Below are 16090 nucleotides of genomic sequence, written 5' to 3' on the forward strand. Positions count from 1 at the left end.
TCAGAGACCCTCCACACCCCACTCACCTCACACACCCCACTCACCTCACACACCCCTCTCACCTCACACACCCCACTCACCTCACACACCTCACACACCCCACTCACCTCACACACCCCACTCACCTCACACACCTCACACACCCCACTCACCTCACACACCTCACACACCCCTCTCACCTCACACACCTCACTCACCTCACACACCCCTCTCACCTCACACACCTCACTCACCTCTCACACCCCACTCACCTCACACACTCCACTCACCTCACACACCTCACACACCCCTCTCACCTCACACACTCCACTCAGCTCACTCTTCGTTGAGCCTAGGGCCCCTCTACCAGCGGGCATGTTTGGTGTAAGCTGGTGAGTATTTTCACCTCCGCTACAGCGTCATTACAACGTTTGAATCCTATTTTAGGTTCAGAAAGAATAGAATAGTGTCTTACACTATTTTGTAAAGATTTGTAAACACTATCACCCCACTGGGGGATAGGTACTGTAACCACATAATACACCACATAGCCCACTTGCACCCATCATCGTTTGTGTGTATGTTTGTTTGTGTGTGTGTGTGTGTGTGTGTGTGTGTGTGTGGGAGGGGGTTGTTGTCTTTGCTGCAGTACACTTTTCCCACTTTAACTTTTCTACTTGTAAGCTGATTCAAAGGTTTAGAGCCAGTACGGATGATCAGGCATATTGATATTGTTAGAACGCTTCCACCCACACACACAAACCCACACACACACACACACATGTACATACACACACACACACACACACACACGCACGCATGCACACACACACACACACACACACACACACACACACACACACACAATCACTACCTCCCTGATGCTGCAGTAATGGTGCTAGGAGGTTGTGGTCTTGTCTGAAACACACTCTCTGGAACTGGAGTTCTCACCTAGTTGAAGGGGCTGTCAGCATAACGCAGAGCACACAGTGAGTGTCCACATCCACCCCTTTAAATGGCAACATAAACATGCACTTCAAACAGGGGCCATTTGGAGGGGGGTTGGTCCATCACTATCCATCTGACATGATCTGTGAGAGGGGGGTTTAACTACCAACACTACTCCTGTCACACTTTCAACAGATCTCATATCACTAAAAGCAGATCTTTGTTTTCTTTGCTTGCTGCCACATTTTGGACATTTCTGCTCTAATGTAGACTAATTATAACACACTTAAAACGTTTGCCTGATCGCAAAGCATCTCTTGAAAAACCTAAGTGAAAAATACAACTGGTGTTCCTCACAACACCAGGGGGCAGTGTTCTGCCATATGTCAGCCCTTGTCAGTCCTGCTGCTGTGTAGGTCGTGGTGAGTCTCTACAAAAGGAAGTGGACATTAGACTATTGTACAGCAGAAACATACCATGTTTGTGACTGAGGGACTTTCTGCCTGTGGTGCATTCAGCAGAGAGCACTGTTGTGTGGTGGTTTGACCCAGGGAGAAGCTGCATTTTAATAAATACATTTTAATTATTTAATTTCTTTATTAAATTTAAAAATATTAAATTATTTAATTAATTTTAATAAATTAAATGGGTGTTTATATGGGTGTTGGAAAGTTCTGTATCACAATGCACAGATGCCTGCCATAATATTAAAAAGTCGTAGAATACTACATGTAGTAGTAGAATACTACATGTAGTATGTAGTAGTATAGTCATTAAAATGTAGTAGAATACTACATGTAGTATGTAGTAGTATAGTCATTAAAATGTATTAGCATCATATGTGCATACATGCTTCACAGTTTTTCAATCCTATACCCCCCCCACACACACCCACACACTAAGCGCACACAAACATACACACACACACACACACACACACACACACACACACACACACACACACACACACACACACTGCTTTTTATTGCCGCAGCACTAATGAAGCTCATCTTGTCACAGACATGGAGTAGAGAAGCATGGGGATTGGTTTAGTGCTGGACTGTGGAGTATGTATCTGATCACACAGACAGCCCATGCTGCATAACACAGATGATTATGTCTGCTGGATGTGGCCTGTGTGCATGAGTGCTGTGTACGTCTGCAGATTATAGTCTCTTTTTAAAGGGATGAGGTGAGACCGGAAGCCGTTCAGAAGGAGCAGTGTTGATCTTATCAATAAGACGTTTGGGTGTGCACCAGCGCTTTAATGGTCTCAGCAATGAGAGAATAGACAGATTATTAACCTTTATACTATTATAAGTATAATTATATCACTGAAGCCCTATGATGTGTCCAGCAATCTCAAGATAAACGGGTTCATTTTCTCCCAACACTCCTCGGTGTGAACAAGTGGTCTGAGCAACAGCACAGTAGCAACAGGAACTCTGATTTGTTTTGTCTGGGGGGTATTGGGGGTGGGGTTGAGATGGAGTGTGCTGGGGTGGAGGTCTAGCAATTACTGGGGTGAAGAAGGTGATAGCAGTCAATGGCTGCAGTCGACCCAAACAAATTCATGGTCACTGAATAGTGCCAAGCACACTGTTTACATGTACACTGTCATAAATGTTCATCTTTTTATATGTACAATTTATATAATACATGCAATCCAGACAAAACTTTATGCAAATTGCTACATAGAGCTTCACTGAGCACCAAAGTTACCATAACAACGAAACTATAACGAAGTTGCCATAACAACAAAGGCTGCCACAAACTCTGTCAACATGTGTCAGTAGGCCTAATTGTGTTTTTTCTTACAATGCGTCAGTCTCAGCCAGCAAAATGTGCTCTTTATGTATTATTTAGACAGAATGTTATCTGGAGGTTCAGATAAACAAGATATTAATTTACATTTCAAAACAAAGGACTATTTAAGTGTATGACCCTTTGTAGACTTGAAGGCATAAAGCTTCAATTTCTTAGATAATATTAAAGCAAACTGTAATTATACCATTAGTGCGTCTCCAGGAAGCTTGTGTGCATGTGTGCGTGTGCATAGATATGTAGCTGACAGGAGGATTGGTTAAAAGCATCCTTTATATCCATCAGCCAATCAGTAATACATTAAATAATGTTTGTGTATGTGTGTGTGTGTGTGCGTTTTCAAGTCAGACTTCATGAATCCGATGGATGAGAAATTCTGTAGAGCTTGATTTGCTAATATGAATATTGCATGTCAATGAAATAATAGCAGGAGGAGACAAAGTGGTGTAACTCAATAGCAACATTAACTATTTAAGAGGGAATAATGGCGTGCAGTGCTGTTATAGAGCACAGCACACAGCTGGGCCTGCTGCTTGAGTGCTGTTCATATGTTTACAGAAAGTTATTGTTATTCCTCCTGGGGAGTAAGTTGTATATAAAAGATGCTTTGGTTGTGTTGTGTTGTGTGTTTGTTGTGTTTGTGTATGACATTTTGTGTGGTGCATTTTTTGTAAATTAACAAAATGCTAAGTGAATGAAGTAAAAGAGAACTCTAAATCTAATTTGTATTTGGTGTGAGCACCCTTTGCCTTCTAGACAGCATTAAATCTTCGAGGTCCACTTGAACAATGTCATGGATATTGTAGGTGCTCAGGTGTGTGATCAAAGTTATCAAACAGATGAGAATCGTGTAGGTTGAAACACAGTCATCAACTGAAACAGAAACTGTTCTACAAAGGTTTTGGAAGACAGTTTCGTGCTACAGGACATACAGCGTGGCAAGACTGAGCACATGGACAACATACGAGGTAGCTATACTGCATTAGAAAGGTCTCTCACAGGCAAAGATTTCAAGGCAGTCTGGGGTTTCGAGATGTGCTGTCCAAGGTTGTTTGAAAAAGCACAAAGATACGATCAATGCTGAGGACCAGCAACGTTGAGGACGACAGACGCAGAGGTCACCTGAGGAAACACGTCATGATTACTTCCCTTCAAAAACAGAAATGTTCAGCTGTTTCCAGCAGAATCCAGTGGAACATCTGTCTACTGTTCATGGTAGAATAACATCCTAAAAGCCAAACATTTGATATGGAAACAAGGCCAAGAGGCTCAGCAGTGTCTTTTCCAGTTCTTCTCTCAACCCTTGGTATTTCTCGAGATCTTTGTATTCCTTGTTCCTGTTGGTGCTGACTCATGGGATTAATGCCTCTATCACTACAGTCCTCTTCTGCTGTTTGACCATCACTATGGACCAATTATGCCCAGTTGATTAGCCATTACCTTTTTGTCTGTATCTAGAGGTTCCACAGGACCTTAGCTCGTTCATTCTCCATCACCATCAGGTGTGTTTCCCACTTTGACCTTGGGACGTCTAGCATTTTCTCTGCACGAATGTTCCTGTATGTTATGCCAGGCACTTGCTTATGGCATTCAGTGTATGTTCTGGCTGCTAGCACCTCGCCTTTGTGCTGGTATGTGCTGGATTGTGTCAGGAGCATCTTTGCAGTAGTGTGGTATATCCTAGCCACTATTGATCTGTTTATTCAGAGCTTGTTCATGTGCTGCCATGGTTAAAGCCTCGCTGCCATCTTTCAGTTCAGAATTCCAGCCATTGGTACGACTTTTTCCATATCAGCCTCTTGCACTTGCATCTGCTGGTAGTACATAACGTTTATACTCCCATCATGGCTCCAGTTCCTCCTCATTCCCATCCACCTCGGGTTTCTGCTGTCTGAGGTCGTCACTGAACACCTCATCACTTGGAGCCATCTTACTGGTGTTCTCTGGATCTTGGATGTTTTATAGTGGCTCTGATGCTCAGAAATTCTCGACCCCCCCCCCCCCCCCCCCAAAAACACACACATATACACACACACACACCCCTTCAGTTTAGTGTACAGTCTCAGAATGTTGAATTTGGACTGAAACCCTGCATGCATTGTGAGGAGTTTCCTTGATGTTGGTGGCTTCTGTCTCCTCCATTGTCCAAATGATTATACCAGCGGGGTATCTGCTGACAGCTAGAGTATAGGTGTTGTTCTGTTCTGGATCATGTTCTTCCATTCAGCCCACTTCTCAGGACTCGCCTCACTCTCTGCAGGTATTTGGCTGTAGATGGTCTCCCTGTGGCCTGTGGGCTTCCAAGGTGCTTGTACACATCTGACATCTGCTATGTTACCTTCTGGTAGCTTGATCCCCTCAATCCTAACTATTTTCCCTGATGGTGACTTGTGCAATTGGCTTGAAATGAGCCCCTAGGGTTGTGTTCCACAGGCCTGTCTTCTAAGAGACTTTATGAATGCTCTTAGAGTCATGTTGACATTATACAGCCTGAAGCATTTCAGGATCTATGTGTGGGTTTTCTTGTAGTCAATCCAGGCAGTGCACAGGTTGGTCTGTCTGGTCTTGTACTCTCGACAGACTGTTTTATCCACCGGTCATTGATTCTCGGCTCCTTTGGTGTTTCTGTCAATTTTCCAGCAGAGGCAGAGGCAGATGATTGGCCGGTAGTTTTATGGAACTGCCCCTTTCTGGGAGTTTTTCAGGATCAGTACTGCCTGGCCTTCACTTAACCATGCAGGATGGGTTCTGTCCATTAGCAGCTGGTTCATTTGCGCTGCCAGGCTGTCATGGAGTGACGTTATTTGGCACCAACCTTCTTCTCCATGGAGGATACTGCTTCTTGATGATGTTTACCTTGTAGCCAAGTATATACATATCATTATCTTGTGCATACACTCTTTTCAACACTGGTGTTCTGAGTGTAAGAAGCATAGTTTGCACAGTTCCCATACATGCAGTTTGTTCTGTTCTTTTCGCTGCTCCAGCCTGTGCCAACACTGGGTCGACCCCACACAGCACCCGAAAGCTTTGTGCTATGTATGGGGAAGCGCATATATCATCATGCCAACAATTCTAATATTGCTCCCCAATTAAGTTTTGTTAACATTTATCACATGGCATTTTTAGGTTAGGTCTAAAAGTCTTCAGGTGTAAGGATTGTACTTAGATTCGCTATTCGCTGCTGGTCTGGCCCAGTGCTCCTGCTGACTGAAGGAGTGCACTGAGAGAGAGGGAGGGGTGGAGGTGGGGGGAGGGAGGTGGGGGGAGGGGGTGGAGCACCTCTGTCTGTCTCCAGCTGTCCTTGGTGGCTGGATCGGAAACCCTCTCCAGTATCTAAGATGCACCACAAGCCAAAATTAAGGTCTTCTTGTCTCTCACACTATTCTAACACACACACACACACACACACACACACTCACACACACACTTCCACTTTTAAGCCACACACACACACACACACACACACACACACACACACACACACACACACACACACAAATCTATACCCAAATACAGTTATGTTGACTGTTTCCCATATCAATTGTTTTATTGATAGTTCATTAAAGTGCTACAAGAGAATTTGTACTGCAATTAGTCAGTACATATATGCACACACACATACACATACACACACACACACGCATACACACACATACACATGTACACACACAAAGTGGACAGATTTTCAGCAGTGAGGCCTCTGGGAGTGAACTAGAAGTCATAAGAACTGGCAGAATCAATTAGTTACTCATCATCAAGCTCAGCTGGGGTTAACCAATACGCACACATTAATATACCCACATACGCACACATACACACACACAAACCCCACCACACACACACACACACACACACACACACACACACACACACACACACACACACAAACCCCACCACACACACACACACACACACAAACCCCACCACACACACACACACACACACACAAACCCCACCACATACATACACACACACACACACACACACACAAACCCCACCACACACACACACACACACACACACACACACACACACACACACACAAACACACACACACACATACATATATACATACTTTCTGGTTAGTGTGCAGCCTCAGCTGGTTCTCAGAGGGTGTTTGTCACGGATGACTAACATATCCCATAATGCCATCTGCCCCTCATATCCCAGAAGACCTCTGACCAGTCACAAACTGGCAGTTCCTACAGCAACACCTGACTGACACCAGATGAACTGTCATTACCATAGTGATGAGAAGAGTCTCTTTTGTTATTGGTGTTGCTTATTTTTTTACAATATGTGACATACAGAAGTGACATGTACAGTTTTGTAACTGTGTTTAAGTCATTAGTGATAACATTTTATGTGCTCAAGTGAGTGTTTATATGGTCATGTGGCTCGTGAAACAGGAGAACACCAAAGAGAAATGACTCTGTAGACTAGCCATAACCACAAAGCACCAATGAGTTTAAAGGCAACTCTGTGTTCAGTAAAATCCAGCTCCAAAGTGGCTAAAACAATCTTACTGTGTTCCCCAGGACCAGCCGAGAGGTTACAGAGCAGGAAACTCTGCACTGCCAGGTCAGTGAATTCCTGATTGGGCCTTTAATGAACCAATGGCAGACTGCAGCCTCACGCATCACTGAGCACCTCATTGTTTATTTAATGTTTCCTGTCGGGTTATTTGTCTCCAGAAATTGTGTAGTGGTCTGAGGAGAATTGGACTGTCAAAGCCAAGATTGGACAGTCTGATTCTCTCTGAAGCTGGCAGAGAGGATTAATGATGAAGGTTTTATCACGGGGAAATACAGCACAACCAACTACACTTCCAGCGACACTCCCAGCAACACTCCCTCCCACACACTGGCTTTCCTTTCCTGTTTCCTCGAGACAGGCTTTAGCAGGGTGGATGTCATTCTTCAGACTAATACAGAATGGATCATTAACCCTGTGGTGAAGTTTAATATCCTTTCATTCAACTTGAGCAGTAGATTCTCTTTCTGTGATGCAGTTTTTTTTAGTTAAAGCACAATTACATTTGAAGGAGTCTGATAATGATCAAATCCTTTGGGTATAATTAGGGCACAAAGTGTCTGATAATGATCTGTTGCTGAGACCTGGAATGTAACAAACTAGATGGAATGTTTGAAGTCTAGTATGAAAGCTAATAGAATGAAGGGCATGGTATAATACTATTAACAGATGATATTAATGTAAGGTGGATCTTTATTTTAAAACCAAGCAAGTTTGTCATTAATGGCCCAGTAATAGGAAAGCGTTTTCATGTATTATTAGAGCAACGTGCAGACTTCTGTGTAGCAGGCACATTCCATGAGCTCTGGAGTCAGCAAGTCTCAAGCATTTTTCAAAACCTCTGCAGAAGGTGGAGGGGGCCTGTGAATAGAGTCTTTTATCCCCTGACAAACAAAACTCTATCAGACAGCATTAATTATGACAACGAAGTAGAGGCTTTGTTTTACAGTGTTCCAACTAATGAACACATAATCCACCCTCTCTCTTTCACAAGTTCTTGATCTCACTTCTCAACCTTTCATTCTCTCTCTCTCTCTGTCCCTCTCTCTTTCTCTCTCTCTGTCTCTCCCTCTCTCTCTCTCTCCTTCTCTCACTCTCTTGCTCTCCCTCTCTCTCTCTCTCTCTCTCTCTGTCTCTCTTTCTAACACACATACACTCACACACACCACACAACCTCACTCTCTTCGTCACACTTGGCTGTGTTTCCATTTACTCTTCACTGATAACTCACCCTCTTCAGAGGATACATATTAAATTAGAATAAATGACTCTGCATTGTTCAGTGTACCAATATACCAGTTTTTCTGAGTCATGTACCCTCTTGTGCTGAATTTGATTCATACAGACACATTTAAACATACACATAACAAACAGACAAGCACAATACACAAAACCCATACACACACTTACAACCCATGCACACACTTACACATGATTGATGTTGAAATTGCCATTCAGTGAACGATTCACTCCAAAATAATTTTTTAATGATTGAGGGCTATTTATGAGTTGATCGTGTAATATGTGGAGGCCTAAATCTTTCTAGACCTCAGGGGTGTACTGTTCTCCATTCAGATCTTCTTAGGGTCATGAAACAGCATGTCCAGAACAGAGAAGAAAATCAGATTATCCTTTTGTTTGCATTCCTAGTGTACTAGTATGAGGATGACTTCCATTAACACAGTAATGGAATCGCTCTGAACATGAGATGTAAGAGTCCCCATGCAATATTGTCATTATAGGAGAGAAAATAAATAGAGAGACCATCTGAAACAGAGGCCATCTGAAATAAAGAGAAATAGAGAGACCATCTAGAGAAATAGAGAGACCATCTGAAACAGAGAGACCACCTGAAATAGAGACCATCTGAAATAGAGAGACTATGTGAAATAGAGAGACCATCTGAAACAGAGACCATCTGAAATAGACCATCTGAAAGAGAGAGACCATCTGAAACAGAAACCATCTGAAATAGAGAGACCATCTGAAACAGAGACCATCTGAAATAGAGACCATCTGAAAGAGAGACCACCTGAAATAGAGACCATCTGAAATAGAGAGACTATGTGAAATAGAGAGACCATCTGAAATAAAGACCATCTGAAAGAGAGAGACCATCTGAAATAGAGACCATATGAAATAGAGAGACCATCTGAAACAGAGACCATCTCAAATAGAGACCATCACAAATAGAGAGACCATCTGAAACGGAGAGACCATCTGAAATAGAGACCATCTGTAAGAGAGACCATCTGAAACAGAGAGACCATCTGAAATAGGGACCATCTGAAATAGAGACCATCTAAAATAGAGAGACCATCTGAAACAGAGACCATCTGAAATAGAGACCATCTCAAATAGAGAGACCATCTGAAATAGAGACCATCTGAAAGAGAGACCACCTGAAATAGAGACCATCTGAAATAGAGAGACTATGTGAAATAGAGAGACCATCTGAAATAAAGACCATCTGAAAGAGAGAGACCATCTGAAATAGAGACCATATGAAATAGAGAGACCATCTGAAACAGAGACCATCTCAAATAGAGACCATCTCAAATAGAGAGACCATCTGAAACGGAGAGACCATCTGAAATAGAGACCATCTGTAAGAGAGACCACCTGAAATAGAGACCATCTGAAATAGAAACCATCTGAAAGAGAGACCACCTGAAATAGAGACCATCTGAAATAATAACCACTCAATATACTGACCTTTCGATAGTCTCTCTCTCTCTCTCTCTCTCTCTCTCTCTCTCTCTCTCTCTCTCTCTCTCTGGAAAACCAAATCAAATGACATTTATTTAAGCGTATAAAGGAATCCAATACAGATATAAAACAGAAAGATTCCATAGAACGCACAGAATGTGCGCGTCCGGGTTTCATTAAGAGCCTTTTGCCACTCCACCACACTTGTATTCACGCTCATTCAGAAGTTGTATTAATGGTCATTAAGTATGTCTCTGTTCTTGTGCTTCCTGTGTGTGTGTGTGTGTGTGTGTGTGTGTGTGTGTGTGTGTGTGTGTGTGTGTGTGTGTGTGTGTGTGTGTGTGTAGATTATGTGTAGTTTCCTGTTTCTATTCGCTCTAATAAAGTGTTGTAGTTAAAACGATTGCTTTGCTGCTGTATAAATAAATATATTCTGTGTTTACGTTCCTTTATGCTCACTCCCCCAGCAGATGGTACGGTCCGTTTAAAGAGCCGTTCGTCATCTTTCAGTGTGCTGTGTTTTTCCGCGAGAGAGCAGCAACGGAAAAGAAGATGCACAACACGCGCTTCCTAACATGCACTTGCTGAAAACTCTCCCTGTCACTCGCTCTCTCCTTCTGACCCGCTCGCTGCTGACACCTGCACTCCGACATAACCGCAGAATAGTTTCAGTTGCGTTAAGTACATGTTGGCAGTTCGTTTGGCTGTAAAAACAACGAAAAGCAAAAGAAGCTCTGCATAGTTTCCCCACGAACCGCATGACACGCTGTTTGGACTCTCACTTCAGGAAAAGGTCCTGGAAATAATGGATGACAGCAAACCTCTTTCGCAGCGCGTCGATGGGACCATTCAGTGCGCGAGTCAGGAGCTACCGAACGTGCGCGCGGAGCCGCTCGCGGAGCGTGACGAGGTCGGTGAGGCGTCAGCGCAGGACACCGACACAGCGGAGCGGCTCCGGCGCCACGGCCGCCCCGGTAAGACCGCACCTGAGCCTCCATGCACCTGCGATGATGGAGGTCGTTCACACCGACGGACGTCGTGAATGACCGAGTGCTCGCATGAATGAACGCGGTCGTTTCTTCTCGCTCTGGGCGTTTATGTCCCCACAAGCGTGTAAATGCCCTCACAAAAATAGCAAGATTTCAGAACTTTTATTTTAAAAGAAACTTTTGTCATCTCCAACGAAAAACAGCCAAACAGATAATTTAGTGCTTAGCGGTTCAGTTGTTTTTTAATTAATTATTATATATTTTTACATTGTCACTCAAGATCATTTGGAAAATTCATGGTTCTCGGGAGGATGAGGAGGTGAGGTACGAATGCTCCCTTCAGCGATGTGCAGGACAAACCCCACCTTGAAAAAAGGGGTTTTGTTTTGGAAAAGAGAATATCGACACGGCTTTCATTCCCCGCATTTGCTAAGGGTCTTCTGTAGCTTCCAAAACAAATAGAAGTGCACACGCTTTTACGCTGTTATTTTGTCTGTTGGTGGATCAACGGAGTAACTGTTCGTCTTAGCTGATTTTCAAGGGAACCTTTGGCTGTATGTGACAGGAAGAGGGAGGAGGTATGTGGAAGAGTGAGACAGACGTAGGAAGATTAAGACGGAGGGAGGAAGAGTGAGAAACAGGGAGGAAGAGTGAGAAACGGAGGGAGAGTGAGACAGAGGGAGGAAGAGTGCGAGAGACAGATGGGCAGTCTCACTGAGTAATGGCAACAGAACTCATGCATCTGCATTGTAAAAACTAAAGTGAAACATGGGGGGTCACTGAAGGCCCATTAGTCTGCTAATGCAAGTCTGAAAGCTTTTGTCTTTTGAGAACACCATTGATGTTCTCTGCTTTTCTTGCCGTTCCTACTGTACGCCATGTAACAATACGGCTGATGTGTTATTAATAAGAAACAGTCATGTCAGAAAAACAGTCAGGTCATGTCAGTCATGAAGCTGACTACCACAGTCAGAGACTCTGTGCTGCTTCATCCCTTCCATGTGGTGAAACCTGTTGTTTTCTCGCATATGTTTCAATCTCACTGTCTTGCTGACCTTAAAAATAGGGACACTCTTTATTTCAAGGCATGGGTTTGTTTATTCAGGGTGGGCTGTGTCCTCGGGCACACGGCGCTCTGCTAACAGATGCATATGTACCTTTGCCTTTTCATTCTGAAAATCAGAAGGATATGCAGCAATATGAAACCTGTAAGTAAGCACTTCATTAACAGTGTGAGCGTGTGTTTTCAGTGAGGTAGGTACAGGCCTGCAACAGATAGTAAAGAGCAATGTAAGTGTGATTTGTTCTTAAATTAGTAGTTGAAAAATGTAAAGAAAAATGGATGTTAATTTCTGTAGTGAACGCATACACACACACACACACACACACACACACACACACATATATATACATACACATGCTCATACAAGCACACACACCCACACAAACACACACGTTCACACAAACACACTCTCACACACACACACACACACACACACACACACACACACACACACACACACACACACACACACACACACACACACACACGAGGAGGCATCAGATTACATCTCTAGGGTCAGTATGGAGACTTTAGAGGGAGCGTCCTCTTTCTTTCTCATTCTTTGCTTTGAAAAGGCACATAGGTGAATGAATGAGAATATTGAGGTCTGTGTGTGTCCGTGTAGTGGGTAAGTCATCTTAATTCTTTGTACAGGGTCTGATAATCTTTGAGGATATTTTTTTTTCTACTGTGTGTGTGTTTTTAGCTTCATTTTTAGGATTGTATTTTTGAGCATAATAGCTCTGTGCTTTTTGTAAATGTTTAAAAAATATTTTTATACTTTTCATTATCCACATTATCTGGTGATTTAGTTCAACAGTTAATTATTGCATCTTTCTCATTAATGTGTGTTTTTCAAGAACATGTTGAAATATAATGACGAGTGCAGAAATTATGTTTGTAGTTAATGTGTTTAGGTCAGAATAATGTATGCTGTCATAGGGTGTGTGTTTGTGCGAGTATGTGTATGTTAAACACAGATGTGGAGAGGGAGTTAATATCTATTTACAGTTTGGCATTAGAATGGCTAGATGGAGTTACGTGTGTGTGTGTGTGTGTGTGTGTGTGTGTGTGTGTGTGTGTGTGTGTGTGTGTGTGTGTGAGTGTGTGTGTGTCTGGCAGCTAACAGGGAGTATGTGTTACAGCCAAAGGCAGAGAGACCTAATTCACCTTATGGTTAGAGGACTGATTTTGCTACACAGTTTAAACCTGTTTTTGGGCTAAATGCATTTCCACTACAAAATCACTTTCAACAGTGCAATTTACCTCTGGAATATAGGACTCTGGATATGAGAAACCAGCCCTGTCAATAATAAAAATGCAGCAGTTTATATATATGACATTATTTCTCTCCAGTGAGTTGACAATATTCCCATAGCCTGTCAGTTACCTGCATGTGTGATACTCCGCCTGTAAAAACATATTAACGTCATTACTAATTTGTGAAAATTACTAGTAACATGCCACAGGCAGGCTCTTTTGTATGCCAAAAACTAGTGTGTGGTAGTGTAGTGTGGTATGCAGTTCCAAAAGCAAGAAAGTGACAGACTGAGGGCTTTCTGACTAGCACTTAGGTGAACACTAGAGGCGGGGCTTGTGCAGTGAAGCCCTGCCCACTTCTAACTGTGTGCCTGCCCCCAGTCTCACCAAAGCTGGAATCCCAATTAAATGTCAGCACTGACAGGACAGGAGGTGATCTCTCTATTACTGTGAACTGGGTGATAGAGAGAGAGATTGAACAGTTAATTACTTTTCTTAATAAAGCCCTTTTAAGTTCTTCTGACCCCTCAATAAAATATATTTTTGTTCCTTGACCTCTGAGCTATCTGTGGTTAACTAAAGGCAATAATGCTACCATCCTGCTCAAGAGCTCAAGGAATAATCCTCCATTTTCTGTTTGTAAACACTTTACATTTAGTCTGGCCCAGTATGTAATTTACGCCCATACATTTGACTAAATGTTGAAGCAGTTCAAAATGTTCACTGATTTACTTGACACAATATCACGTGTCCCAGAGGTAAAAGGCCAAAGGAACCGCCCTCTCCTGCAACCATGGAAGCCTCCAACCTTTTAAAGAACTATTACAGATGTCAATTGCAATTCATTCAGAAGATGAAAATCCTACCTGCACACCTGTAGTTTCAACCTAATAATCTCGACATCATCAAATCCACAGCAACTAAAATGCTGAGAGGATTCCGGAAGCGACTTTGACTACCGGCTGTTCAGAGCTCCGGAGCTGAGAGCAGACGCATGTTCTTCCCCGCACAGTGAGGTTCGTCTCGGGTGGAATGGGTGCCACCTCCTCACTTTCAAATGTCACTCTGATGCATCACTCCCCTTTACGCTCTCTCCTCCAGCCTCCCCGTGCAAGAGACGTGCCTTGTTATCCAGCCATCAAAGCCCCATTTAGACCTTAGTGTGTGGTGGGGAGTGGAGGTGGGGGTGCGGGTGGAGAGGGAGAGAGGGAGTGCAACAGAGGAAGCAAAGGGGGAGTGAGAGAAGCCACAAGGTGGGGGGGGGGGGTGGAGATAGAGAGAGAGAGAGAGAGAGAGAGAGGTTGTGCAGTAATGCTGGTATCTGTTTCAGGATGCATTTGAAATTAGCACAGCTTTTTATAGACACCTGTACTTAGTGACAGCAGAGCGTGTGCATGTGTGGCTCCAGAAGCGTGTTGGGCGCGTGCACACGACTATATGAGCGCGTGCGTATATCAGAATGGCAGCGCTTAATCCCACGACGTGTGTGCGCTGAGCGGATCAGAAGGCCTCCGCTGCTTCTCACCAGGACGCACAGACAAACGCTCTGGTTGCCACAGGTCACACACAGGATATTACTGCTCCAGGTAGGCGGCATGCATGGCGGTGTGTTTGACATGGCACTGATCGATTTGTTTGCGCATGTTATTTTGATAGGGAATCGTACGGAGAGATAAAAAAAACCATGTGTGGCTTCACATACTTGTCTAGGGTTGCATCAGAACTAAAATACACAGCGAGATGGAATATAGCAGCTCCACATATGAATACACATACACACACAGCCACACGCTCAGTAATTTGCTTACATGTTCTCTTTGTTATTTTTCACCCCTCACTTCTTTTCTTAATTCATTTTAGCACTCTGTTCTGCAGCCTGCAGTGGTTTTATGTAACCCTGAGAGCATACGAGTGGGGTCACTGTTACTTTGGTAACACTTTCCTGAAGGGCAGTGCGCTACATGATCCCTACATAGACCCTTCTTCACAACTGGCATAAACGTACATAAACATTTATAAACATTTATGTTCCAGCAAATGTCGTCCGTCGTAAAATCTGTTGTCAACTTTGAAGTCGAATTAACATTTGACATTAGGATGACATTTGGGGATGTTAGGGTGACATTTTAGTGACAATAAGGTGTGTCATAACACTGGAAATGAGGAAAATGACACAACACATTATAACAAATGATTTTTGCAGCTCAGTGATTTTTGGCAGGGTGACAATGTCAGTGTGACATAATTCTGATGATGTGATAGCTTGCGAAGTGAGACTGCTAGTAAAATTGAACAAACGTGAGGACTTCAAAAAAGATGCTCTGTTGTATCTCCTGTACTGTTGTAAAAATGACACCGACAGTTTTTTACTCTGGAATGACAAATTTCTGTATGTTTTATTTGGCCAGATGCACTAGAGTTTATAACTGTAATGTTCATTAAATAAATATCTGCTCTCTCTAAATTAAAATGTTTAAACCTTTTTTTTTATTATTAAAGAGAGAAAAGACAATGTCATCTAAAGTTGCCAGTTATTCAAATATTATGTATCCTTATGGAATGGCATGACACTGTATTGACAGTTATGTATACATGTATTATGTTTATACGTATATTACCTTCAGCTCAGTGATTCAACTGAGCTATACAATTTACATGATGACGATTAAAGGTAAAATACATGATGTAAATGGTGTTAATGCTGCATGTCAACAGTGTTTAATAGTGTTGAAGCATTGCATTACCATCACAGAGAAAAGAACCTCTACCGGTTTGTCAGTGA

At 42.9% G+C, this 16090-nt stretch overlaps 1 protein-coding gene across 4 annotated transcripts in view; it reads left to right on the forward strand.

Annotated features, from left to right (window-relative positions):
• Positions 1-10508: 10508 nt before the first annotated feature.
• The window catches only part of kazna (kazrin, periplakin interacting protein a), a 35424-nt gene continuing 29842 nt past the window's right edge, over positions 10509-16090 (forward strand). For 2 of the 4 annotated variants that reach the window (XM_076989697.1, XM_076989699.1), the window contains exon 1: positions 10509-10970. In XM_076989697.1, the coding sequence (XP_076845812.1) occupies positions 10802-10970 (169 nt within the window). In that variant the 5' untranslated portion in view covers positions 10509-10801. Of the gene's footprint in view, positions 10971-14680; positions 14895-16090 lie in introns of those variants that run through there. The other 2 variants (XM_076989696.1, XM_076989700.1) reach the window with 2 other exon arrangements.

The sequence above is a fragment of the Brachyhypopomus gauderio genome, unplaced genomic scaffold (genome assembly GCF_052324685.1).
Source record: "Brachyhypopomus gauderio isolate BG-103 unplaced genomic scaffold, BGAUD_0.2 sc69, whole genome shotgun sequence".
NCBI lineage: Eukaryota > Metazoa > Chordata > Actinopteri > Gymnotiformes > Hypopomidae > Brachyhypopomus > Brachyhypopomus gauderio.